This window comes from Pimephales promelas, chromosome 13 (genome assembly GCF_988280905.1).
Source record: "Pimephales promelas chromosome 13, fPimPro1.hap1.1, whole genome shotgun sequence".
Classification (NCBI taxonomy): domain Eukaryota; kingdom Metazoa; phylum Chordata; class Actinopteri; order Cypriniformes; family Leuciscidae; genus Pimephales; species Pimephales promelas.
This window is the reverse complement of record NC_142781.1, coordinates 20,030,617-20,058,502: the sequence shown is the minus strand read 5'-3', so window position 1 is coordinate 20,058,502 and position 27,886 is coordinate 20,030,617. Positions and strand designations below refer to the sequence as shown.

The window sequence follows — 27,886 nt, the reverse complement described above, 5'->3', positions numbered from 1 at the left end:
GAAACCTTAGCCATATCCATTCATTTTTCTCCCCGTCCCTGTCTGGCACTTCCCCTTTCAATCTACTCTGTAACAAATTGTGTCACTGTGCTTCGCTCTCCCCTGTGTGGAAGGCACCCTGCTGAGAAATTGAGTCAACACGGAATTGATTGGTTGGTAACTATGGTGTTTAAGACAGGGAATACAACAGCTTTGAGCATACCAGAGGAAAATGTGGCAGGATTCCTTCATTGGTCATGATGTGTATGAACACTTTAATTTAACAATAGTGATTATTAGAATTATTGGAAATCTTCACAGAGAGATCTCAGTGTTTTACTGACAGGTTTAACCATTTATTTTAAAATGTGTTAAGTTGTAGTCAGTGTTGGTATTGTTAAGAAACCAAAACTATTTAAAGCAGTAAAGCAGCATTGTTAATTGAAATAAAATAAAATAAAAACATTGGATGAAAAAACCTGAACAAAAAAAAATTAAAATGTTAGAACTCAGAAAGAAAATTGAGTTGAAAGTACTAAAAAAAGCTTTAAAAAACAAAACTAAATAGAAATATTAAAAAACAAAAATGAATTAAAATGACAATTACTGAATTACTAAAACTTAACTAAAATTAAAATGAAAAGTAAACATGTGAAAATAAAAGCAAATACTATATTAGTATATATAAATATCACAGGTGTGAAAAGCTGAAAACAATACTTCAGTAATAGTTCAGGTACCGTACAGAGAAAATAGCTGTGTCTGAAACCGCTCACTCGTTCACTCATTCACTAATCCCTATATAGTGTATGGCATTTGAGTGCACTATATCTGCAAGGAGTGAACGAGATGAAGTGAGTGAATTCGGACGCTGACGTTTACACTGTGCGTCGGAGAGTTGGAGCTGTCGCAGAAAAGGCTTCGTCACGCGTACTGATAAAACTCCTTTTATCTTACATTACCTACTTTATAAAATAATATTAACAACAATAACAACCATAATGACTTTATTTTGTAATTATACCTCCGTGCCAGCTTTGTAGTTTCATCGACTGAAATTGTACATTAACTCTCACGTTCACAGATGACGTGTCGTCGAGCGCCCTCCGGCGACCGTTATTATGTTCAAAACGACGATTAACGGATATTTTTCAAATCCTCCACTGGATGTAATGTTTCATGCGCGCTCAGTTCTCTCCGCATTGGATTGTGGGAAATAGGGCTTCAGGAAGTGTACATCGAATGTACACTCGAATTCAGAGAGGATTGTGGGTAAAAGTAGTGAATGAATGTAGGGAATGATGTCGTTCACTCAGAATTCGGACACCACTACAAAATGGCCGACACCCGATATAGTGCACTATATAGTGGATAGGGAGCGATTTCAGACACAGCTAATGACTCAAGTACAGTTAAAATCAATGTAATGAAGTATTTTACTTGTGTTGAGTGTAGGCTCAAAGATGCACTAGTCTTCAACACCTAAGAGACTCTGACAGATAAATAAAATAACATTTTGTAAAATGAAGTAGTCAAAGATTTTGGCTTTGGCCTCCTCACCGGTCACAGCCATGTTCTCATCTTATAATAAAATACCAGCGATTCACAACTACCTGCTAATGCACTTTGCATTTGCGTAAAGTTTGAGTAAAAGAAAAAAAAAAACATGATATATTGTACCTTCAATGCCCTGTAGATGACAATATCGCTTATTTTCTATCAGATATAAACTGCTACAGAAAAAGTTGCTAATATCTTTGATATTTTAATACTAAAACAGTTACTTTAGTACAGTAACTAATTACATTTCAAATAATTTACACCACTGATATATATATAGTTTATAAAGAAGTCACATTTATTTAAAGAGTGCTTTGCACAATACACATTGTTTCAAAGCAGCTTTACAAAAATATGTGATGTTAATGTTTTTAATATCTTTTATATCTTCATGACCTATAGTGGGATTTTGCAGATTAGAGCTTGGCGATAATATAGTTTATTATATAGTAAATAATACTAAAATAACTAGCCATAGCCAACATATTTGACATTTATCTGCCTCACAGAGACAGACAAACATTTGCTGCCACACGGCCTTCCTCAGTACTTTTGGAGCAGCTCTCGGTGTGTGTCACTAAAGGGGAGCCTGTCCTGTTGGTGGGGGAGACAGGCACAGGGAAGACCTCTACTGTGCAGTACCTGGCGGGAATGACGGGTAACACACCTAAACTACACTGAGCAAGTAGGTTTAACTCTATACACAATTTCTCATTTCCTGCTCTGCTGTACTCTCACAGGACACAGACTGAGAGTGGTCAACATGAACCAACAGAGTGACACAGCTGACCTACTAGGAGGGTGAGTAGACAAGAGTGATTCAGGATTCAAACAAATATGTGCAGTGCAAATGTGGAGGATGCTGTTGGTTTATGGCTGACCTTGATCTGTGATGATTCAAGGTATAAACCAGTGGACCACAAGCTCATTCTTTTGCCCCTGCGGGAAGCGTTTGAGGACCTCTTCTCTCAGACGTACTCACGGAAACAGAACCTGACCTTTCTGGGGCATGTCCAAACCTGCTTTAGAGGCAAGCGCTGGCAGGACCTTCTGAAGCTCATGGATCATGTCTGCAAATCAGCACTAACCAAGGAACTACATGATAAACCCAATGGTATTACTGAAGGTTCAAATCTATTACATCACTTTATTAACTAGAATTCTTACACACAGCTAGGTGTGTGTACATGATTTTAATGCATGACAATAAGGCAAAGAACCAATCGTCATGCAGAAAATATTACACAGAATTTGTCTGAAAGGGTAAAAATGACAGTTGTTTTCATCAGTCAGGGCTTATTAGGTCTAGCCTATTGTGCTCTTTAAATCCGACACAGAGAGTAAGTATGTGGTTACATTTATTACATTCAATTGAATTGTCGAGAGAGAGAGGGATTGTGGGGGTGTGAATTACCTGCATCTGTGCAGTGTCTCTTAACAGTGAAGCTGTGAGTTTAATTACTTCAAAAACAGTGACGTTACCACCTCATTGCTGAGAAATACAATGTAGCTGTTTTATTGATAAACGTTTTGAGGCAGCTTTGACAATGTCTGTGCTCCTTAATGTTTCTGTTCCTGCAATGCAATCTCCAGTGTGTGTGTTTTCAATAAAAGCAGTGCATTATTATAGAACGGTGATTTAAACTGACTGGAACTATCTGTGCATTACATGGTCTGAACATGTGTCTTCCAGCCAGTCATAATAGAGTATTGAGACAGACCATGGCACACATCACGTGTCTTTTCTTTGTGTTTTTCTCATAGCTGCCTTGCTGCAGGAGCAGTGGGAGGCTTTGGCCCTCAAACTCAGTCAGACGCAGGAACAGATTCGGGCCTGTGAATCCGCTTTGGTCTTTGCATTTGTGGAGGTAATTGCTACTCTTCTCCCAACTTGTCTTCCGTCTTCCTTTCTCTTCTCTTTCTTATCTCATGTATGTTGTGACTGACTGTGTGTCTGTACAGGGGACTTTAGCCCAGGCTGTGAAGAAAGGCGAATGGATGTTGCTGGATGAGATTAATCTGGCTGCTGCAGAGACACTGGAGTGTCTGAGTGGATTGCTGGAGGGCAGCGCCGGGTCACTAGTGCTGCTGGACCGAGGCGACACTGGTGAGTCGTGCGCAAAGTGCTCATTCATTATTGCTATTTTAAAGATGTGGCTATTTGTCAGTGGTATAAAGGATAAATGTGTGCACTTGGTTAACCCCCACCCTTTAGGGGGGGTTGTAGAAAGGCTATTTGAGAAACACTTTGGTGAAAATAAGATATATTTCAGCTAGTTGTAAATGGTTGTTTGGACAAAGTCAAGTTTAATTGGCTAAAAAATGCTGTAAGACTTTTTAATGTATTTGAAATTGGTCTCTTCAAGGCTGCATTTATTTGAAAGCTGAATTTTCACCTTCTTAGTATTATTTATCTTACTGACCCCAAATTTTTGACTTGTAGTGTATTAGAAATAAATAAATTGGGTTGATGCTACTATTCATTACCATAAGTGTTGCAGTTGATTAATGTAATGTGATGTATATTCTGAGGTAATTTTACTGTTTTCATGATGTCCTTCTGTGTAGAGCCTCTGGTTCGTCACCCAGACTTCCGTCTGTTTGCCTGCATGAACCCAGCCACAGATGTAGGCAAGAGGAACTTGCCACTGGGCATTAGAAACAGGTGAGAGGGCCACGAACTCCAAGGAAACTGGATGCATTCACATGAAATAACTTTTGTAAATGTCTCCTTGGTTTGTTTGCAGATATTTAAACAGTAATGTTTATACATTTTTATAGAAGCATTAAATACTTTTTTTTGGAACACATGGTTTTGTGTTTATGTATTAGGTTCACAGAGTTGTATGTGGAGGAGCTGGAGAGTGAGAGTGATTTACGAATCCTGGTCTCTGACTACCTCAAAGGCCTTAACCTGTCCAGAGGAATCATCCAGGGAATCATCAGGTTTGTACACAGTTCTTCAGTAGGTCTCCATTAACATTCATATAACAACAACATGTCTTTCCTAACTATAACAAAGCTTGACAGCAATATTCACTCTGTAAATTCTAGTAAATTTCATGAATAATATCAAGAAAAACATTGAATTAAAAGTGAAATTTAGAAGTAGAAAGACTAAATTAGTATGTTCTTGTAAATCATACTCTAATAACATTTTTTTTTTTCATTTCCAAAATGAAACTTCAATCTAGTATGAAAAAGAACTCTGTTAGCCAAATTTATTACAAATTCACATTTCTTGGTAATATTAAGCATGTTAGAGATGTTATGTTTTTTTTTCACTTAACAAATGCACATTGGTTAGGATAAATGCCAAATACGAGTCCAACTTTTGGTTGGGAGCTATACTTTTCTTTGTTGATCTTTTAAACAAAATCCTTTTTTTTTTCCCCCAGTTTTTATTTGGCTGTTCGTAAGGAGGCTAACACTCGGCTAGTTGACGGTACGGGGCACAAGCCCCACTACAGTTTGCGTACTCTGTGCCGAGCTCTGAAGTACGTGGCCTCAGACCCCTGCTATAATATCCAGCGATCCCTCTATGAGGTAATATGATTGTCTGTTTCTGCCTGACTGAATTGTCCTGAGACTGAGAGCCCGAAACATAGCGAGTATTAGGTTAAAATGTGTTGCATGTATCCATATTGAAGTGACATTTGTCCATTCATGTAATGACATCCATCATTGAGCATGGATATTTTAGTGTTCCTACAGTAGAAGTAAGCAGCATGACACAACAAACTAGCTGTGTTACTCTTTCATCAATGAATAATGCTGTAAAAACTGCAGCATGCAAATGCAATGTTGCTACACTTGCAATCTAGACAGCTTGATTGATTATTACGGAGCAAACAGGTTTAGTTACGTAATTACACGCCACTCTCGCCTGAAGTAGATTGGATGTCAACGACTCATCGGCACTGCATTTTCCACAGTGCGGTATACATCATAAAAAAACTACACTTTATTTTTGAGTTCACACAACAAGCTGACTTATTTATTTATCTGTCCACACTATATGGTTTTCCAGTCTCTCCTGGTCTTGCATTTGGTCTCATAGGAGCATAAGTTGGTCAAATTAACTAAGTTTTAGGCTTTCTTAAATTAGCTGGTAGGTGTATTTCTTTCATGCAAATCTTCAAGTGTCATTCAGTTCTATCACCAGTACACATTTTGTTTCTATTATTAAAACAGTTTGCTTTTTAATTATCCATGGTTGTGGTTTTAACCTTCATTTAGTTCGTTTTTTTGGATGACCAGTTTTTTTACGCTTAAAGACTTCATGACATTTTTTTTTTTCTTTCTCTTCACTAGTTGTGGCTCAGCATTGACCAATTTTATTTAGAGAATGAGTTTCAAACCGATCATCATATGATAAACTGTTTGACTACATTTGACTGCTTGGGGCATAAGCAGTAGTTATTTAAATAGAAATGAGCTTCTAGTAATGTTTCAAGTTTTCTTTAGCTCATCAGGGCCATGGACAAATTCCCAGTATTTATTTATTTAATTAGTGTGTGCTGTGTAAAGAAATTTAAAACCAACAGTAAAGTATTTTATGGAGATGTTTAATATCTTCTGCAGGGTTTCTGCCTGAGTTTTCTCACTCAGCTGGATCGCAGCTCTCACCCTGTTGTGCAGAAACTGGTGTGTCAGTACATACTTGGAGGAAATGTGAAATGTCTGAAACAGGTAATCAGTTCAGAGCTTCAATTAGGCATTTTGATCCATCCTAATATTTGTTTGAATGGTTTGACTGTGAAATAGTTAGAGATGTTCTTTGCCAGAAGTGTTAGAAAATGATCTTCTTCTCTTTCTTCAGTCAATCCCTCAGCCAAAGGACCGTGTGTGTGTACAGATAGAGGAGTACTGGCTGAGTCGGGGTGACATGGAACCTACTGTGGACCCCACTTACATCCTCACCCACTCCGTCAAGCTCAACCTAAAAGATCTGGCACGGGTGGTGGCTGCCGGGTAGGAAACCCCATCCCTAATATGTCCCCTGTGACGTTCCGTAGATCAATCCCGCTGTCAATACATATTATGTATGCAGCGTTTCTCTGTTCATTTGTGGGATGGTGCATAACTATCGTAAGAGACTTGATTAGCTTTTAGTTTTTTTGGGTAGTAATGGTGAGCCATGATTTGTTTGTCTGTTTTGGTGCCATTGGTTGGAGACAGTTGACTTAGGGCTCAATCTTCGTACGTGGATTACTCGGGTTATCTGTGTTTTAATATTGACGATTTAACACGATCCAGGATTGTTAGGTTCTACGAAGATCATCCCGGAGTTGATGTCATAGCAACAGGTCCATTAGCTCAAACCTTCTCAAGAGCAGGCTTATTTCATGTAAACAGGAATAGATTGCTTTTTTTTATTGGAGTAGTAAAGCAACATATAGTAAAACCATGAAAGTTAAATTTTCCTTTACCATAAGGTGGAGGTGATACTTAAAGTACTTTCTACTTTCTTACAAGTGTCTTATTGAATCATGAGCAATTAATTTAATAATAATAATTAAAAAATATATTCTAATATAATATTTTGTTGTGTAGTCTGTCATAATATAGACACAGTTTTACTCATTGAAAGATTTATTCGTAAGAGAATAATTAACAAATAATTTTAGTCTATCACACATGATGTACAGTTAGTACAGTGCCTTACATTAATTTGAAAGGTAAGAGCTATAATGGCAGTGGTTTAATTACATAGTAAAAAATAAATTAATGCCATCTTCTCTGCCATTAGAAACATGTTAGATGACTTGTACTTGTAAAATGTACTTTTATGCTGCCACATATCAGATCTGCTCCACAGGTCAAATTAAATGAATTGCTAATTGCCACATTGGAATATAAAAACAAATCCTTGACAAATAGTAATCAAGAAATAATGGAAATAAGTAATTGGGAATCTTAACAAACAGTACACATTTCATTTATCTATTATATCTTTTATGTTGTTTTAGTCGTTTTCTGTTTCCAGAAATTAGGCAAGAGTTTTGTCACGTGTGTGATGTTTTTTTTAAATAATTATGATGTCATTATTTATTCAAATCCTCAAAATTCTGTTGAAGAACCAAATTAGCCAGAGATCAGATATCACGATTTGAAGATCTGCCTGTCAAATCATCTCAGATGTATTTAGAGAGGAACGAATAATGTACCTGGTGATTACCGTAGTTGATCTCTGCATCTATAAATTGAGGTGATTTCGGGACTTTATGAGCATCAGCCTTTTCACATTAGATTACATACATGTATATTAGGTCCTACGAAGCTCATCCCGGAGTTGCTGTCATAGCAACAGGTCCATAAGCTCAAATACAGGTCCATACACCTTCTGGTGCTACTTTATGTGTTTCGGGTATTTAATCACCCCGGCCTGTGTCCAAGTGGCATGCTGCTCCTTGGATCCCCCTTCCTGATCCACAGCCATCGTGAGGCTTTTTTGGCAGCCTCAGAGATGTACTTTATGGCTCGCCTGCACAGGTGTCCTTCAACTCCAATGAGTTTGAGTGTTAGGGGTAATGACTGTCTTGCAAAGCCCCGGCAACTGACCAGATTCCAGCTGAGGAGACTTTGGCATTGGAGGAATCTCAGTACATCATGACCTCCTGGGCATGTGTAACCTTAAATTCCTCGGAAAAGCTGCTGGTGGGAAGTTGCAGCTTGGTGGAATGGCCATAGAGGGCGATGTTACTCAGGGACCGTGGGAGCCCCAACCACCTCCTGAGGATGGTTCTCTCCAGTGCTTCTACCGTTGTCTACCTTGTGTACGAGAAGGGGCCAGAGAAGCCTTGGCAGGATTCCGTGTTGGTACATCCAGGTTTTGTACTTTCCCGGAAGCCCAGACTTGTCGACTGCCGTGAGCCAGTTCGTCATGTCGTTTCTGGTTTGTTGGAGAGCGGTTAAAACCAGGGACCTGGACTTAACAATACCTTAGTATAATATAATGTAACAGTTTGTAATATGAATGTATGTAAATAACAGGAAATGGTCAAGCTCACCCTAGATTTATACTCATTGCCGCTCACACCTTCTGGGCTATATGTATGTTATATATTTAAATGGCTACTTGTCATTTTCCTTCTATTCATCTTTAGTCCTTTTCATATTAATTACATACTGATACTAGGAATCATTTTAATATCTTAGACTCTTGCAATTTTGCCTTTACAAGTCTTTCCTCTGTTCTTGTGTGTTATTTCTGTCATTAGCATCCATCCAGTGCTCATTCAGGGGGAAACGTCTGTAGGAAAGACGAGCCTGATAAAATGGCTTTCAGCTTCCACCGGAAACCAGTGTGTGCGAATCAATAACCATGAGCACACCGATATCCAGGAGTACATCGGCTGCTACTCCTCCGACGAGCATGGCAAACTTGTCTTCACAGAAGGTAAAGCTCTTTTAGTGCACATTAGGATGTAAGTTATGTAGAGTGTATGTATGTGTGATATGAATCTGTTATAATGTTTAGATTGCAAAACCATTAAATATGGTTAAATTTATGTAATACGTATGTAAATGCATGTTATTAAGCCGGGTTTAAAATGAAACACGCTGGGTCCCTGCTCCACCCTTAGCCCGAAGTGATGGAAGACCCCTGACTTATGTCAATGATATTAATAAATTCTAAGCATTCACTGCCATATCAGATGGTAATCTTAAATTGTTGTCTCTTTATGTGCAGTTCAATGTTCGATTGACCCACTGTTTATGTCAAGATTTAATGGAAACAACAAACATGTTTTTTTTTTCCCCCCCTGAAGGCGTGCTGATCGATGCCATGCGAAAAGGTTATTGGATTATTCTAGATGAATTGAACCTTGCCCCCACTGATGTCCTCGAGGCTCTGAATAGATTGCTGGATGACAACCGGGAGCTCTTCATCGCTGAGACACAGGAAGTGGTCAAAGCCCACCCGAGATTCATGCTCTTTGCCACCCAGAATCCCCCTGGGCTCTACGGGGGCAGAAAGGTTTCTTTAATACGTTTTAAAACTGCCACCTGTGTGTCAAGCAAGCGTACCTTTTTGGCCTCTTGTAAACTGTAATCAACAATAGTGCCATGCGGGAACTCATTTTTAGATAGGTGGGAGGTGGTGATGTTTTGGTTCTGATGTCCCTACTTCAGGAAGGGCTCATAAATATTAATGCATTAAACAAGTCTTTCTTTTTGTGTAGGTTCTGTCCCGAGCATTCAGGAACCGTTTTGTGGAGCTACATTTTGATGAGCTGCCCAGTTCAGAGCTGGAGATCATTCTCCATAAGCGCTGCAGTCTTCCCCCTTCCTACTGCTCCAAGCTCATCAAAGTCATGCAGAACTTGCAGGTGTGCATCTCATTTTGTTGAATCAGCAAATAAGATTCATTTTTGAAAAATTCATGATTATATTTTGTCGCTATTTGTGTTAGTCTTTACGTAGAGGATCCAGTGTGTTTGCTGGGAAACATGGGTACATTACCTTAAGAGACCTGTTCCGCTGGGCTGAACGCTATAGGTTGGAGGAGCGGAATGACTCCTCGTGTGATTGGCTACAGCATCTGGCTGATGACGGTAACATCCAGAGACACACATTTGACCTCTTTGGAGTAAAAAATTTAAATGTGCACAGTATTATTAAAAAATGTATTGTTTGTAAAAAAAAAAAAAATTCACATTTTTTATGTCTCCTAAGCTCAGCGAGGCTGCATTTATTTGATGAAAATACAGTTAAAACAGTAATATTGTGAAACATTATTACAATTTAAAATGACTTTTCTCTTTTAACATATTTTAAAATATAATTTTAACAGCATTTACTTAAAATATTATGTTTTAACAATTTAAACGTCTTTACTGTCACTTTTTCAATTCAATGGCCCATTGATTCATAAAAGTATTAATTTCTTTTTAAAAGTCTATCTGAGCTCAATTTTTAAATAGTAATTTATGGAAAGATTTACTTTTTTTGGTTGTTACTTGTTATACTTAATTTAAAAAATTGCTAAAAAGTCTGCACTCTAAAAAATGATTTATTGCAAACAAGAGATAAAGATTATTCATATGATTCATTGTACTTCATTTATACTTAATTTTAAAACTCTTTCAGGCTACATGCTGTTGGCTGGCCGTGTCAGGAAGCCAGAGGAAGCACTGACCATCCAGACCATTTTGGAGAAGCATTTTAAAAGGACATTGAACCCAGATGCTCTTTTCTCTGAGGCTCAGGTCACCTCTCAGTTCAGTGAGTTTATATGCACAAACACAGTTTGGCCACAGAAGCACACCACATTCTGACATCAGGTCGATGACTTTCAATTAGGAACGTTGTTTTTACTGGTTATTCCATTGCATTATCACATAAACAGAGACCAGTAGTTTAATTACAGTCCCTTATTAACGCATCTCAGCAAGTCCCAGCGTGCTCTTCAGTTATTGATTGTGAGTTTTATTGATTGTGTCTTGTTCTTTTCCATCTATGCAGATGAGTTAAGATGAAATGGACTATTTTAGGAGACTTTCCTAAAGATCTGTTTGATTAGCTCACTGTATAACTAATGGGCAGATTGATTGTTTTGCCTGGCACAGTTTGGTATATTGATGGTTGTTGATGGCTTGGCACTTGGCAGGCCCGTTTGTTGACAGCATTGCGGGTGTCCCTGAAGAGTTCGGTCATGTGGTGTGGACCCAAGGCATGAGGAGACTGGCTGTACTAGTGGGAAGAGCGCTTCGTTTTGGCGAGTCTGTCCTACTCGTTGGGGACACAGGGTAAGCTGTGATGCTGTCCTCAGTTGAACCTAAATTATAGGGTTACAAAATCTGGCCTAATACTAATTTGTAGTAGTTGATTGAAAATGAAGATTAAAAGCTTCTTTATTTGAGTTTTTATCAGATCACAAATCACATTTTAATCATGTTAGTTTTAAAGATTTTGTGAAACCAAAAAAAGTTTTGTAGCTTATAATCCATGTCTGGTAATCTTTTTAAAATTAACAAAAATGTGTATAGTCTGAAAAAATAATTAAAATATGATTTAAAAAAAATAATCATATCCTGCACTGATAATAACTAGGAGCCACACCCCTTTTTCAACAGAAATTAGAACTTTGTATTTAGCAGGAAATCTGTTAGCAAAGGAAACCAAATTAGCCTTGGAAACCTTTAATTTGTTTTTGGTAAATAATGAATGAGATTCAAGAAGTTCAGTTGGTTTACATTTTCCTCCCAGGTGCGGTAAGACCACCATCTGCCAGCTGTTTGCCGCACTAGCCGGTCAGAAGTTCTTCTCCCTGAACTGCCACTTGCATATGGAGACGTCTGACTTTCTGGGAGGTCTCCGACCTGTCCGTCACACGGGAACTCAACAGGTAATATTCCCATTTCTTCATATTATTGAGTCTAAAAATGGTCAATTTTTAATATGAATTGATTTAATTTGATTCAGGCTGATGCGGAGGACGGCCGTCTGTTTGAGTGGAATGATGGACCACTGGTCCTGGCAATGAAACAGGATGGTGTGTTTCTGATGGATGAGATCTCACTTGCAGATGATTCTGTGCTGGAGAGACTCAACAGGTGTCTATTCACACTCCTCACATTGTTCTGTTCTCGTTCCCGGATTGCTAAAAATCTTTTCCAAATCATTTCTGCTTAGGAAATTCAAAAACAGGACTGTAAGTCCTTGAATTGATGTTCTCCAGAATTGCAACTCCTGCATCACAACAGGACAAAATAAAGCAAATAAACGGATCACCTAACTGCTGTACAGTACTTGTATTGGCACATTTGATATCTAAAGTTATTGTGACTGTCTGTGTGTCCTGTGCAGCGTGTTGGAGACTGAAAAATCTTTGGTGCTGGCAGAGAAAGGCAGCGGAGATAATGATGATGTTGAGCTGATCATTGCCGGAAAGAAGTTTCGACTTGTCGCCACCATGAACCCTGGAGGTGACTTTGGAAAGAAAGAGGTCAGTACATGGAGAATTAGCTTGGCTGAAAATATTGTGTTGAGGTTATAAAATAGCCATTGTTGGGATTCTTTAAAGATTAGTATTAATAGTTAAATGAATTGATCATGTTTGCATGAAGAAGCAAGCAAGCAGTGGCACTGATGTGTTTGCATATGTACAGCTATCTCCAGCACTCAGGAACAGGTTCACTGAGATTTGGTGCCCCCAGAGCAACAGTCGTAATGATTTAATGCAGATCATCCAACACAATCTGCGGCCCGGACTATCTCTGGACCAGCATGACCACCAAGGTGAGCTGCTCTACACAGACCTACCAATTATAGACTATTTCACAAGATGTAAACAACACTGGTCCAGAAGCACTTCCTGTTTCAGTTTTTTAACACTACATAAAAGCTGGGATAAAATACAACCAACAGAACATTTAAAACTGAATCAAAAAGTTAAACAAACATCTTTAAGATGTTTTCTTTACATGTGAAATAAAGAAAACAGTTACAAACTGAAACAGGAAGTGCTTCTGGACTAAGTGTTGTTTACATCTTTTGAAATGGTCTATAACAAGCCTTATTGCCCCCTTTTGGAATATTTGAATCTGATTCAAATATTCCAAATTAGCCAAATTATCTTTGTATAATAACCACTAAACTCTAAACTGAGATGTTCATTTTCCATGCCAACCAATCTCCTACACTGTTCTAGTTTCATGCCACTGCCATTGCCATTCCTCTCTACCCATCTCAGGTAAAGACATAGCAGATCTCATGTTGGACTTCATCGATTGGCTGACCAATCAGGAGTTTGGGCGGCGGTGTATTCTAAGTGTGCGAGACATCCTGTCATGGGTGAACTTCATGAACACAGTATGTGAGCGGGACGAGGACGGCTTCATGACCATGGGGGAGCTGGAGGAGGAGGAGCCAGAATGGGACCTGCGATTGGACACTGTAACGGCATTTGTTCATGCTGCGTGCCTCGTGTACGTGGACGGAATCGGCTCAGGTCAGAGAGACCTCAAACTGCTTTTTTCTTTCTTTCATGCTTTGGTACCTATTTACCACCATAAGGAGTAAGATGAAATATAAAGGTATTTAGGTAATATAAAGGTATTTTAGGTAATCAGAGCTGCCAACACACAAGCTCTTGAAGCTCTGCCCTCTGTGCCGGGAGCAGCACCTCATTTGCATTTAAAGGGACACACTCTAAATGACACGTTTCTACTGACCCTCAAAAGGGACAATTTTAACATGCTGTAAAAAAATTATCTGTGGGGGTACAACAGAGACTTATTTTACATATTGTAAAATGGGCCTTATACCACCCCTTTAAAAAAGTTTTTATGCTTCTATAAAATCCTTTGTAGTTGTTATTGACACTATTGAAGGCTTTTATGAAATTAAACGAAAGCCATATACACTGCCATTGAAAAATTTTGGGTTTTAAAATTGTTTTAAATTATTATGCATATCACGGCTTGAAAAATTATCTTACAGTTTGTAAGAAATGTTTTTTTTATTTAAAGATATTTTTAAAATGTAATTTATTTCTGTGATGAAAAAGCTGATTGTTTTAGCAGCCTTTACCACAGTCTTCAGTGTCAAATGATTCCTTCAGATATCATTCTAATATGCTGATTATCAATGTTGAATACAGCTGTGCTGCTTAATATTTTTGTGGAAACCATTATTTTCAAGATTTTTTTTTTGAGGAATAGAAAGTTCAAAAGAAAAGCATTGAGTTAATAAAAATATGTATTTTCTGTCACTTTTGATCAATTTTGATTCATCTTTGCTGAAAAGAAGTTTTAATTTTTTTTAAAAGAAGGAAATCTTACTAACCCCAAACTTTTGAGCAGTGGAGGATGTATTTCATTTTTGCATTTACAGATATTATATCCCTTCCCATACTACAGTCCCATGACCTAATTTTTTTTTTCTTTCTTAATGCCAGGAACCACAGTTTCGGCAGCAGAGAATGCCCTGGTGGCGCGGAAGGCGAGTCTGGAGTACCTGGAGAAGAGACTGAGCAGAATTACAACGCTGGATGAGGAGATGCAAGATGCACTGCAAGTCTACGACACCAGCGTCACCAGAGAGCCCCAGTGGGGTGAAGACTTCTTTGGCATTGACCCCTTCTACATTGCTGCAGGTGAGGACTCTTACCAAATTTTATGTTTTGGTAAAGTTGAGTCTCTAGATGTTGTTATCAAACCATGAATCAGATATGACTTTTGTGTTTTGTTTGCTACATTTGGTCTGATCTTCCCATAGGTCCTGAGAGTGAGGGCAGGAGTCTGTCAGACTACGCTTTGAGTGCAGGCACAACGGCAGTTAATGCTCAGAGGATTCTAAGGGCACTGAAACTTCAGAGACCCATACTGCTAGAGGGCTCACCTGGAGTGGGCAAGACCAGCTTGGTCACTGCCCTTGCCAAGGCCTCTGGGAACCATCTTGTCAGGATCAACCTGTCAGAACAAACTGTATGTCAAAGAAACATAGAGTAAAACCTCCCTGCACTGTAGAACTGTTGAAAACTATCACCAATAAAATTAATTTTTTTATTGAAAAAAAAATAAAAAACCATTAAAGATTTTAAATTAAGATTTTTTTGAATTCATACTTTTAGTCAGCAAGCATGCATTAAATTGATCAAAAGTGAAAGACATCTAAAATGTTAAAGAAGATTTTTATTTAAAATAAATTCAGCTGAAAATTCAGCTTTTCCTACTTTTTGGAATATCTTAAAATAGAAATTGCAATAATATTTCATATTGCTGTTTATATTCTATTTTTCAATAATTAAATGCTGCCTTAGCATAAGAGTTTTTCAAATCTGTGCTGTTTCCTCTCTGCACAGGATGTAACGGATCTGTTTGGGACAGATCTGCCAGTGGAAGGTGGGAAAGGAGGAGAGTTTGCATGGCGTGATGGTCCTCTACTTGCTGCACTGAAGGCTGGACATTGGATCGTCCTAGATGAGGTACGGATGAATGTCTGACTTTTGTAGCTCTATGCCAGATCATTGTAATAAAATAATAAAATGTTTGAGTCTTGAACATTTTCAGTCAGAACTGATAACTCTGTGGGTTGTAGATTAATGACTGATGTTTTTCCTTTCATCTTTAGCTGAATCTGGCTTCTCAGTCAGTGCTGGAAGGTCTGAACGCTTGCTTTGATCATCGTGCTGAGATCTACATTCCTGAGCTGGGCATGCACTTCCACGTTCAGCATGAGAAGACCAAGATCTTCGGCTGCCAAAACCCTTTCACGCAGGGAGGAGGACGCAAAGGCCTTCCTAAGTCCTTCCTTAACAGATTCACTCAGGTAACTTGGATCTAATCACTTCTTTGTCATCTTTTTGTTTTCTCTTCTGTTTTGTAAAGATTATTAATGTACAATATTTTTACAGCAGTTTGTATCATTATATATGGTAATGGTCTTAGTGAGTCATACAATAAGAGACCAAAATATAGTAAAGATCTGTATTTTCCTCCTTCAGGTTTATGTGGATTCGCTAACCAATGAAGACATGCAGTTCATTAGTGACTCCATCTTTCCCAACATTGACAATGCGATCATCTCAAAAATGGTGCAGTTTAGCAACCGGGTAAGTGAACATCACATTACTTAACCAGTGGTGTTCTTCTTTTGCTCTTTTAATTGACATTTGTAGATATTCCTTTCATCTGTCATCTCAAGAGGTTTGAATTTTTATTTTTTTTTCTCTAAGCTTGTCCAAGAAGTGACAATTGAGAGGAAGTGGGGCCAGAGAGGAGGACCATGGGAGTTTAATCTCCGTGATCTGTTCCGTTGGTGTCAGCTGATGCAGACAGACCAATCACCAGGCTTCTTCAACCCTGGGCAGCATGTTGGACTTGTGTATGCAGACCGCATGAGGACAGAGGCAGACAAGGCTCAGGTAGCCATGCTAATTCAAATACCATTTGTCACTCAAAAGATGACACGAAGATGTGGCCGTTTATCAATAATACATGTTCTGTTCTCAGGTGTTAGCAGTGTTTAGGAAGGTGTTTGGAGAAGACTTTGAGCCTTACATGGGCTCTAGGCAGTTTCATATCACCCCTTTGAACCTGCAGGTTGGTCAGAAATCTCTTTTTTTTTACCCCTTAATTGTGGATGTAAAAATATAAAATAAATCTTGAGAAACATTAGATGTGATATATAATATGATATAGCATAATATAATGTATTTATATGGTTTAGTCTTTATTTATTTATTTATTTATTTATTTGAATCCTTAATCTGTCATCGATAATGTGGAATTACATTATCATAATAAGTGGTAATGCAATATAATATAGTGTATTATAGGCACATTTATTTATATAGCACATTTCATACACAATAATACAATCAATGCTCTACATCAAAAATGAAAAAAAAAATAGTCATCAAAATTACAGATAATTTTTTTTTATTTTTAATCTTCATTTTTTTTAAATGTAATGTAATGTATCATATGAAATTATATTATAAGTCTTAAGAAACTGGGTATGAAAATATCTCTTTCTCTGTCACACATATGCAGTTGGGTTACTCAGTTCTGCAGCGCAGTGGAGGTGCACCCATTGCTCTGGATCCTCCTTTGTCAATTACCCATTATTCTTTGCGCCCTCTGGAGGCACTAATGAAGTGTGTGGAGATGGGGTGGATGGTCATACTGGCGGGTCCCACTGCGAGTGGAAAGAGCAGTCTAGTTCATCTCCTTGCACTGTTAACAGGACACAGACTGAGGGTTATGGCCATGAACAGCGCCATGGACACAACAGAGCTGCTGGGCGGCTTTGAGCAGGTCGGTTGGAAATGACTAGATGATTGTTTCACTAGCTTGGTTTTATCGTTAACCTGGTGATCTGTTTAGGTGGACATCATACGGCCGTGGCAGCAGGTATTGGAGAGCATGGACTATGTGGTTGCTATGGTGACCAGGCGAGGCCTGATGTCATTGGACGGGGCGGTGCAGGATACTGAGTTTCTGTTAAGCACGTGGAGCACTTTCCGCCGCTGGCTGCGAGAGCAGGGGCTGGATACCACAGAGGGCATGGTCACCTTTGAGGCTTTAAACAAACTGGAGGTCATTATTGTTCTGCTGCACAAACTCAACACTAAACTCAAGGTCTTAACAGGTAAAGACACTACACTACTATCCTGTATATGCCTTGAAAACTTAAACATTTGGTTTTCTATGTCATTCGAATGTGAATTTTGCTTGTCAACTCTTCAGCCCTGTGAAATTTTTTGCTAAACATGTATCCATAAGAATGGTTTGAAAATTACTTTTATTATTGAATATTAAAAATAAATGTATAAACAATATATCAAATGTAAAATACATATATATTTAATAGTTATGTTTAGTATTATTTGAGATTAGAAATATTACATTGTATTTTTTAAATATAAAATACATTTAAATATATGTAAAAAATGATTTTTTCCTTATTTCCTTAACTTATTTTGCGGCTTATCCATTTAAAATCATTGATGGCCCCTGCAGACATGTCAAAGCTGCAGATGGACTTCACTCTACTGAAGGAGCGCTTGGCTCAGATGCAGGACGGCTGGACTCATGGTGGTTTCGAGTGGCTGGATGGGACATTAGTTCAGGCACTGCAGGCTGGAGACTGGTTGCTCATGGACAATGTCAACTTCTGCAGGTCTTTTTAAAATGATTAAAATGCTTGAACACTCTTTTTGGAGTCTCTTGGTAGATTTGTAGACACATTTTAATAAATAATGATATGACTAATTGATAAGTCTGTGTTTTAAGGAATCAGTTGAGTAAATGATTCAATGACTGATTTTTATTCACCTGCTGGCATAACATTTTGTCACCACGGAAAAATCTAACATTGGTGATCCAATAGAAGCAGAAATTCTTATAATTGTCAAATTTAATGGCTGCTTATCATATTAGATTTAAATAAGTGGTCTTGAAATATTGATTTAAGTTTTAGGTTACTTAAGAAAGAGTGCAGAGTGATACAAGACATGAAACGTGAAAAATATACTTTGCTGCAGAATTCCACGATTGACTACGTTTTCTAGATAGACCAGATATATGACATTTCTTAAATGAACTAATTATGTGTATGTTTCAGCCCTTCAGTGTTGGATCGACTCAACGCCCTCCTGGAGCCTGGCGGGTCATTAACTATTAATGAACGAGGAATTATTGATGGAACCACACCTACCATTACCCCCCACCCTAACTTCAGGTACAATCAAACCATCAACCGACACCACAGCTAAACTGTTTGCAAACTTATTTTTTCATGTGAAAGTACAGATCTCTGAGAAATATTTTGCTTAATCCTATTTCACACTGTGTTCTAGGTTGTTTCTCACCATGGACCCCACGCACGGGGAAATCTCTCGAGCCATGAGGAACCGTGGTGTTGAAATCTACATCCCTGGCGAGCATGAGGGTGTGTGCTGGGACACTCTGGATCTAAAGATGGTTTTACACACCCTGGGAGTGACTGGAGACTGTGTGTGTGACCTGCTCATCTCCATTCATTCAGAAATCAAGAAGTCCATATGGGGTGCGTCTGTGATTAATAACCCTTGTTCAGAGTTTTAGTGATACTCATATTTGATTGCGTTCAGTACTTCCTCTGAAGTAAATCGCTGAGACATTTCAAGTTTTGCTGATGATACTTGTGTCTATTTTTTGTTTTGTTTTTTTGTCTTTGGTAATTATAAGTGAAACATCACATCATCATTGTGTATTGGACAATGACAAGGGGAATTGGACTTATTGAGTCATCAGAGATTCAATTGTTGTTTCACAGAAAAAATATACTTAATACTACTATTACAAACCTCGGGTCTCTGGCGACCCCATACACGTTTTACAACAAAATAGAAAACACTTTTTTTTTTTTTTTTAAGATTATAATTTATAATGAATAGATTGAGGAAAACCTAGAAGGTTAATGTCTAACCTTAAAAAATGAATGAGGCTGAGGGTAGTGAATGACGTCCTGGGATAAAGGTTAATGGCTAGTCTCTCTCTAATGTCTTTTAGACTCGCCTGCGTCATCCATGTCATCTCTGCTCCATGCTGCGTCTCTGTTGTCTGGTCAACTCCAGAGGGGTGTGGATCTCCCCAGTGCTCTTTTACAGGCCTGTGGAGAGGCTTATGCCTTCTGTCAGCGCACCACTGCTAACCAGCAGGTTCATAGACATTTTTCAATAAGCATGACAAGCTAAAATATATCATTCCGTAATCCGTCAAATTATACCCCATCATTCACATTCTGTCTCAGGTGGCACAGGAAGTCATAGAGAGGCAGTTGGCAGTGCTGGACTCTGAGGACTGGGGCAGTGGACTGCTATGTGCAGGCGTGTGGCCGGACTGCATCCCCTCAGCCCTGCTGTGCACTGAGGACTCGTGTTTTTCCAGTGTCCAGAGAGACGGACAGGTCCTCCTGTACTGCCTCAACACTCTCAGCCTTTACGGGAAAAGGTCAGAACTATGCATTCTTTTTGTTCTTTATTACCAGCCACTTCATTGTTCATTTTATTTTGTTGTAGTTTTGAGCTGATTATTTCAATTTCCAAAAATGTTAGGGGGAAAAAACATTATTTTTTAGTTGTAGTTAACAATAACCATGTATAATAACCTTTACCGATTCAGGAATCGTCCACTAAGCCTAGTTGACCTGCAGAGGGCGATGCAGAGTGGTGCTGTACTGGATGGGCTTCAGTTTTCAGGAGGTGGAGGACTGGATGGAGGAGCAGAGAACGCATTGCGTCTCCTCCCGACAGCCGTTAAAATACTGACAGAAAGAGCTTCTCACAGTGACTGGGTTCTCAGAACCAGCTGGCTGTCTCACCTTACCAAAACTTACAAACATGCACCAGGTAGGCTGTATAGGAAAAATAAGGCTTTTTAATGTGTCTTTGATATACCTTGTGTAGTCATACTACTTGAGAACTTATCTGTCACAGTCCTGAGATCATGCTTGTCCTTGCAGATGCAGCTCTGATGCAGTTGGACGCAGGATGCACAGCTCTGAAGGCCGTATTCAACAGCAAGCTCATTGGGAAAGGCAAATGTCTAGCAGAGCTTTTGCAGCCACACAGCACAGGTACATATACACTCTTGTATATATGCAGTCATAAAAAAAATGAAAGCAGATTCTTTCTTAGAAAATGCCCACGGTTTAACTGTGCACTAATAATCAGTGATCTCTGAGTCCTTTTAAGCAACTTTCTGCTGATGTAACTAAAGCCGTGTGGGTAGGAAAGGCAAGGCAAGGCACGTTTATTTATATTGCACATTTCATACACAATGGTAATTTCAAAGTGATTTACATAGAATAAATTAAAATAATCCAAACAAATAAGAATAATTAAAACGGTTTAGAATAAAAAATAAATAAAGTACAGTAAAAACAGTTGGACGAACTGTTCGTTTGGGAAAAGGTAGGGAAAAAAATATCCTGGTATATCAATCCAAATGACAAAACAATTAATTCAAGTCCTGATAGATAAAAGACCCACCCTTTATTATTTTCTGCTAAACATTGTGGTTCGTTATAAAGTCAGTCACATAATAGAAGTTAAATGCATTAAGAATGCAGTTTCATGGACTTTAACATTTACTCTGAAAAAAGCAAATTCGTGTCACAAAAAAAACATTAATATTCAAACCTATAATATTCAATCAGACTTGTGAAATTACTAAAAAAAAAAACATTCTTGATCAGATGACTACAGGATTTTGGTTGACATGCGCTGGAACAAGCAGTACTTGGACATCTTGGCCAACACCTGCAACTTTGAGGATGAGGAGAGATACATGGAATTCATGGAAGCGCTAAACGCTGTTGCCAACAGGTAAGTCCTTATTCTGTTTTACTGGAATGTTTTTGTAATGTAAATGTTACATGTTTTATGTTTTGTTTTGAAAGGATCATATTGCTGATGGACCGAGAGGAGAGAGCAGCTGTTAACAGCAGTGCTGGAAACAGCTCACCTCATAACAGTGCCCTGAGACTTGCCACTGCCTTCTCAAAAGGTATTCACACACTTCCACAGCCATGTTAAAACACCCTGTTAATATTAGGAGACATGAACACACTAGTTTGTATGTGACTATTACATATGTTTGGGTTTTATAGGAACGGTGGACATAGGCCACCTGCCTCATCCAGTGTTGGTCCACCTGCGCTCGTTTTTCGACCTGTGGGATTCATTCGTACTGCAAGCCATACAGTCGGGCCAGCCCTACATCTCTGACCACCTCGTGTTTGAGGTCAGAACGGTTTCATTAGAGCCACGCTGCAGCTGTTGCTGCTGTTTTGCAGATGGTTTACAGTGATGTGATTTCTGTGTCCAGATCCTGCAGCTGCTGCAGTGGAGGGATCGTTTCTGGCTTGTGTGTAACTCGCTGTCTGCGGATACACGGGGGGTGTGTGTGCTGTCCTTGCACTGGCAGTGGGTGCACAAAAACTTGATTTTGCGACTGCCTCAGCTTTTAATGGGAGATAGTGACTATGAGTGAGTAATGACTTTATTACATGATTAAAAGCCTTCATGTAATGTTCTCTTTAGTGTTTGTTACTATGTAAATATGTGTATGTTTGTTTCAGAGGCCAACAGGAATTACACACCATCTCTACAGCCATCCAGAACACACTTTCCAGCTCTGTGGCTGTGGCCTCTGCACTGAAGGGCATTCAGAAGACTTTAGGAAAGCCACTGCCATTCAAGGTTTGGCGATATACAGAATATGGATAGATTATATATATATATATATATATATATATATATATATATATATATATATACAATTGTATACAGCAATTGTATAAATATTAAAAAAGTCAATATTTTAAAACCTAATTTATTTTATGCATTTCATTACATTTTCAGTTTCATATGTTCCTTCAAAAATCATTTTAAAATACTACTTTGGTATTATCGGCGTTAAAATATTTTTGATTAAATCTTAGTACACTTTTTTATTATTTTTTTATATGAAAGTACAGAAGTAGAAATTAGTGAAATGTAAATGTTTTGAAACATTACAAATGTCTTTACTATCACTTTTTATCAATTTAATGTGTTCTTGCTGAAGAAATGGTATTAATTTCTAATTTTAAGTTTATGTCTAATAAAAATAAAAATAAATTATATTAAAAGTATCAGAAGTATTTTATTTCAATCCTGCATTCTAAGTGATCTAAAATAATCCTGCAATTTTTTTCCGTGCAGCTGGAGGCGGTGGCTGAGTGTGCGGCCCGTTTGCGAGTGTTGTGCGGGGCTTTGGATGTTAGGGACCTGCGCCTTGACAACAGCCTTTCATCGTTATGGAAACAAGAGGTGTCTCGTCTCCGTGGTGTGGCCATGGGAATTGACTCAAAAGAGGCTCTGCTAGAAGCTTGGGGTCTAGTGCTTCAGGCTAACCTCCTGCTGGAGCCTCAGAAGTCAGGTAAACGTCACTTGGGTTACCTTACATTATTTACAGTAATTCTTAAAAATTGTGGCAGTGCTAGACCATACAACCAGGCAAAACCTGACCCCCTTAGTTTATTAACACAATATATCTTCCTATCTAGGTGTCCTGGAGAGGCTTGTGAGCTGTGTGGATCAGCAACAGGGTCATATGGCTTCTTGTGGCCTGCTGGACTCTCTATCTGAAGATAATGAGGAGGAAGTGGGAGACTGTGCCGCACCAGACAGGGAGGTGTTACTGCAGCTTGCACGCAGGGCTCAACTGTGGCCAGCACTGGAGGAGCTGGCGGTACTTAACCAGATGAAAGTCACCACAGACCTGCTGTATCTGTCAGTCACACCAGGGTATGATGATGTTTCTCAATTTCTCAATCAAATTATTAAAGGTAGGGTTGGCAATTTCAGAGAGAATTTTGCTAATCAATAGCAAGCTAGCATTGAAAGCATAAGATCCCACCCTCCCCTCAGAGCACTACATGTAAAAGAAGGCTGCTGTTTGTGTTTGGCACTCGGTGACTGACGTCTGTCAACAGCTATGCATGGCCTCATGAACCTTGTGTACTTTTTTAAATTATATTTATACCATTTCTATTATTGATTGCTATCACGATGTACCCTACCTTTAACAATTATAAAACAATTAGGCTCTATTTCACAGACAGGGCTGTTAATAGCATTATATTTTGTTTTAGCTTTATTTCAATGAAAGAAAAGGCTGTTTATTAGTTTTATTTAATAACAAAACTTGATTTTGCAAAGTAGGATCTAATCTTGTAGCATAAGCCGTTCTTTGTTCGGTTTTTTACTCATATTGTGTTGTATATTTTGCTTTACAGAGGCAATAAGAAGGCAGAAGATGGTCTGCGCAGGTCCTTCTCTAATCATCTGCGTTTCTGTATGCAGTCGACACCCATGAACATCCGACAGCTGCAGCCTCTCTGGTTCCTGCTAGGCACTGAGAGGGTCTGTCAAATCTCCTTCATAATAATGCTTCCGGTGTTCTCATCACTGCCCATGTTTCATTTTGAGTCACATTTGACAAGCTTCAATTGATTATTAAATGTACCATACAAACAATACAAATGACTTTGGTTTTTAGTTTAAACTATTTTGAGTTTAACTTCATAGATCTATGATCTATGAAGTATTCCTTTCTCCATTTACTGGGAATCACATGCTTCATTAGGGACTAAAATATTACTTTCAGTTTTCATTCTTGTTTTAATTCCCTCACCAGCCTGTGGAGGAGCTGCCGCTGGTGTGGTGTGAGCTACTGTCTGAGACACTGGCAGCGTTATGGAGTAGCAGTGTGACCTCTGACCCTGACCGTTGGCTGAAGTGGAATCCACTGAACACTGAAGAGAACATCAAGTCCAGATCACTGTTGGGACCATCTGATACGGTGTGTGTGTGTTTGAGGAGAAAGCGCTAAAACCTGTGTGCTTTTTTAATTTGAATTTAACATGTTATTTAACATGAATAAATAACCTTGACATGTTTGTCGATGTGAAGGGCCCTGGCATCTTGAGTCGTGCGGTGTGGTCCCGCTGCATGCTGGGAGTTCTGAGCAACACGGATGTTAGCGGCCGATGGGATCCATCAGGGTCACACTTCCTGTCATCATCACGGGTGACCTTGGGCGAGTGGAGAGAGAGAACTGGACAGCTGCAAGATCTGAATGCTGTGATCTGGGATAATATGGCTATGGCTGAGCTTGCTGACTTCAGGTAGTGACCACATATCATACCTAAACACGGATACATATGTTAGATTTTGAAAATGTTTGTAGAGTATGGGATTGTAATATTATAATATGTATTTAAATATGTTGTATTTTATGTTTTTTATTTGAATTAGTTGTGTGTTTACATAATATGTGTGATTGTATATATATGTATGCTTTTGTTGGATGCGGTTTAATCGATTTGACAGCACTAATTTGTATTGTCATTTCTACAATGACCCATTTTTTTTCCCCTCTCATTCTCTGTAGATTAACTGACTGTAGGTTGCAAGGACTTGTGTTGCGTAGACAGCTGCAGTCGCTCTGTGAGCTGTTGTCTCCAGGTTTACAGGAGAGCTATGCAGAATCCTGTGATAGTCTAACTGAAGGCCCAAACCCCATTGGTGGTGCCCAGGATATTCAGATCGCCCTCAGAGAAGGCCTGCCTGAAAACCTGCTCCCAGAGGGCTTTCTGGAAACCTTAATCACATGCTTGACGCAGTTCGCACACAACCGGTCACAGGATTCGGTCCAGCTTGCCCGCTCTGGAGTTTTCTGGGTGAACATGGGTCTGCTGCAAATCCAAGTTTGGGCTCCACAAACAATTTTTGACCCTGCAGTAAAAAGGGGGTATAAACTCCACTATGCACAAGAGGAGGTGAGACAAGCTTGCAAGTGGCTAATTTTGTGACATTCTAGAGATCAATTGAACCTTTCCTCTACAAATGCAAATTGTGTGTCTCTCAGCTTGCTTTGTTACAGGAAGAGTGGAGAGGGCGGAGTCTTTCCTCACAGCTTCTCACAGGGGCGGAGCTTGAGGAGAGTAGCACAACTGACAGCTTTCAGCATCCTCGCATCAGGTAACCACAGATTCAGCTTCCATTACTTCTGGTACAATTTTTAATGAATTTATGCTAAATTCCCCTGTTTTCACAACAAACCACATAGATTTCTATGGATGCACAAGATCTTGGAACCATGTCAGTTTTGAGGTTTTCAGCCAATATCAGTTATCGGCCGATATGAGAGATTTTCAGGCAATTTTAATTCCCCTGTTTTACAGTCTACTATGCAGATTTGTATGGATCAAGGAGATATAAGCACCATATCAGTTATCGACAGATATTAGAGATTTCCAGCCATTGTCAATGAAATGGGAATTTTAATTCTTGCCTATTTTTACATTTAGATTACCATCGCTGTCATGTTATACTTCAAGTGAATCTTTTAAAATATAAACAATTTAATAACAATGTTAATTGAAATCTTTATCAAATCGCAAAATGAAAAATTCATTCTCACTGTACATTTATAATGCTGTGATTATAATGCTAAATTCACTTGTTGCATTTAAAATATTTTTTTTTGTCTTTTAGTGTTTATTTTTATTTTATTAGCTAAAATAATATAGTTTTTGTATATGGACTATTTCCTGGTTATCAAGCATGAAAAAAAATTGCTTATGTTTGTTGTCAAGAATATTAATATCTGTTTATACCTACAGACTTCAAATTAATGTTTAAAACTCTTTTGTTGTTTGTGTGTCCATTTTAGATACCTGTGGATCCGTATGCAGCAGGTCAAGGAGCAGATTTGTGAACTGAGTCGTAAACAAGCCTGCCGCCCCCCTGACTCCCAATACGGTCGCCTATATCAGGAACTCCAGCACTACCTGTGCAGCATCGGCCAACCAGCTGCAGTTGGTGACCTGCTCTCCCACCTCCTGAAGGCCTTACAAGCCCCGGGGCCAAAATCCAGGCTGGGGATTCAGGGTTTGTTGAAGGAGGAGGCCGTCTGGCAGGCTTCACAGCACCGTTTTTGCCAGCGGCTGGTTGAGGAGTACCCGCTCTATCCTGATGTGGTGGTGCCCCTGAGGGCAGCAATTCTGCAGGTGCAGCATGGCATGCGACTCTTGGCGTCTCAGGTGTCCTCCTCAATGACTGCCCAACCAGGTCTGACGCGTCTCGTGTCCACTATGCTAGCTTTTCCAAGTCCAGCGGCATCTTCTGATCTGGCCTGTGCAGACTACCTGTGTTCAAGGGAATGCATGCGTATGCTAAAGGGCCTGGGAAAGCTTTTGCCAGCGACAGAGGTCAGCCACGTGATCCCAGATCATGCATTGTTGCTGTTGAATGCGCTGCTCTACATACAGAGTCACACGCTGAGTGCCGGCCATCTCAGTGCAGAGACACAAAAACTCTTCAGACATGTTTGCCAGGTGAGATATGAAGTACAAAATCCCAAACAATAAAACCTGTGTCAAGAACATGAGAATAGAAAGTCTAGAAGATTTTGAATTTCATTTCAACTAATCTAAACTTGGATCTCAGATTTTAATGTTGTGTCAAACTTTTTTTTATAATGAATAAATACATAATGTGTATTATATCTATTAATATGCTAATTATATACTATTATAAAATTTTTATATTCATTTTAGTTTTTGTGTTTTTTTATTTTTTTCTATTTATAGCTTTATTTCAGTTTTAGTTTGAATAATTACTTCAACTATTCACTTAGTTGGCAAGGTTCTCATTTTCATTTAAGTTTTTTAATTGTTGGTTTCCTTAAAGTTATGCTTTAAGTTGAGTTTTTCATCTAATATTATATTAAGTACAGTAGTCTACATTTGAAGTGGATCAAAACCTTTCATCAAAGTTATACATAAATTTTGAACAATACCTGTTCTTGTCTTAGGACAACTTTGATTAACTTTTTTTCATCCTTTTCAAATGTTGACTACTGTATTTTATTCCAGCTTTAATTCAATTAATAAAAACATTTTAAAATAGTATTAATTAATACTGGTTATAATAATATAATAATTACTTTATATACTATATATATTTTTTTGTATTGTTAATAAGGTCTTTTAGGTGTCCTTGTAGTTAATTAATATTACTCGTTACAGTGTAAATATACATTTAACTACCATGTATTTACTATAGGGTTAGGGTTCGGATTAGGTTTGGTTTAGGGTTAGTTGCATATAATTATGCAGAAGTTATTACTATACTAACTACATTTAACAAGGACACTGTAAAATAAAGTGTTACCGTTATTGATTTTAAAGCCAAGCATATTATCTATTCAGGAAAACATTTACTCCAAGTTAACAGCATTTTTTTTTCAACTCAATATTACTATTAGATGTTTAAACCTGCAGAGAAACATTTTCA

At 38.5% G+C, this 27,886-nt stretch overlaps 1 protein-coding gene across 1 annotated transcript in view; it reads left to right on the top strand.

The window, feature by feature from the left end:
* Positions 1-27,886, top strand: part of mdn1 (midasin AAA ATPase 1) — a 50,239-nt gene that overhangs the window by 6,281 nt on the left and 16,072 nt on the right. Inside the window, exons 14-63 of the mRNA XM_039692684.2 lie at positions 2,049-2,197; positions 2,280-2,340; positions 2,442-2,653; positions 3,304-3,407; positions 3,502-3,646; positions 4,108-4,204; positions 4,372-4,485; positions 4,938-5,085; positions 6,124-6,231; positions 6,362-6,513; positions 8,763-8,941; positions 9,315-9,523; positions 9,729-9,875; positions 9,959-10,100; positions 10,636-10,770; positions 11,156-11,294; positions 11,755-11,893; positions 11,971-12,101; positions 12,355-12,493; positions 12,657-12,786; positions 13,241-13,498; positions 14,447-14,644; positions 14,767-14,975; positions 15,353-15,475; positions 15,622-15,819; positions 15,995-16,102; positions 16,226-16,414; positions 16,503-16,592; positions 17,046-17,309; positions 17,379-17,643; positions 18,015-18,174; positions 18,619-18,735; positions 18,854-19,062; positions 19,548-19,696; positions 19,789-19,988; positions 20,160-20,386; positions 20,500-20,613; positions 21,235-21,364; positions 21,439-21,545; positions 21,649-21,782; positions 21,867-22,027; positions 22,120-22,240; positions 22,745-22,961; positions 23,089-23,329; positions 23,821-23,947; positions 24,222-24,386; positions 24,497-24,711; positions 24,978-25,365; positions 25,455-25,567; positions 26,262-26,925. Of these exons, the coding sequence (XP_039548618.2) occupies positions 2,049-2,197; positions 2,280-2,340; positions 2,442-2,653; positions 3,304-3,407; positions 3,502-3,646; positions 4,108-4,204; positions 4,372-4,485; positions 4,938-5,085; positions 6,124-6,231; positions 6,362-6,513; positions 8,763-8,941; positions 9,315-9,523; positions 9,729-9,875; positions 9,959-10,100; positions 10,636-10,770; positions 11,156-11,294; positions 11,755-11,893; positions 11,971-12,101; positions 12,355-12,493; positions 12,657-12,786; positions 13,241-13,498; positions 14,447-14,644; positions 14,767-14,975; positions 15,353-15,475; positions 15,622-15,819; positions 15,995-16,102; positions 16,226-16,414; positions 16,503-16,592; positions 17,046-17,309; positions 17,379-17,643; positions 18,015-18,174; positions 18,619-18,735; positions 18,854-19,062; positions 19,548-19,696; positions 19,789-19,988; positions 20,160-20,386; positions 20,500-20,613; positions 21,235-21,364; positions 21,439-21,545; positions 21,649-21,782; positions 21,867-22,027; positions 22,120-22,240; positions 22,745-22,961; positions 23,089-23,329; positions 23,821-23,947; positions 24,222-24,386; positions 24,497-24,711; positions 24,978-25,365; positions 25,455-25,567; positions 26,262-26,925 (8,641 nt within the window). The remainder of the gene's footprint in view (positions 1-2,048; positions 2,198-2,279; positions 2,341-2,441; positions 2,654-3,303; positions 3,408-3,501; positions 3,647-4,107; positions 4,205-4,371; positions 4,486-4,937; positions 5,086-6,123; positions 6,232-6,361; positions 6,514-8,762; positions 8,942-9,314; positions 9,524-9,728; positions 9,876-9,958; positions 10,101-10,635; positions 10,771-11,155; positions 11,295-11,754; positions 11,894-11,970; positions 12,102-12,354; positions 12,494-12,656; positions 12,787-13,240; positions 13,499-14,446; positions 14,645-14,766; positions 14,976-15,352; positions 15,476-15,621; positions 15,820-15,994; positions 16,103-16,225; positions 16,415-16,502; positions 16,593-17,045; positions 17,310-17,378; positions 17,644-18,014; positions 18,175-18,618; positions 18,736-18,853; positions 19,063-19,547; positions 19,697-19,788; positions 19,989-20,159; positions 20,387-20,499; positions 20,614-21,234; positions 21,365-21,438; positions 21,546-21,648; positions 21,783-21,866; positions 22,028-22,119; positions 22,241-22,744; positions 22,962-23,088; positions 23,330-23,820; positions 23,948-24,221; positions 24,387-24,496; positions 24,712-24,977; positions 25,366-25,454; positions 25,568-26,261; positions 26,926-27,886) is intronic.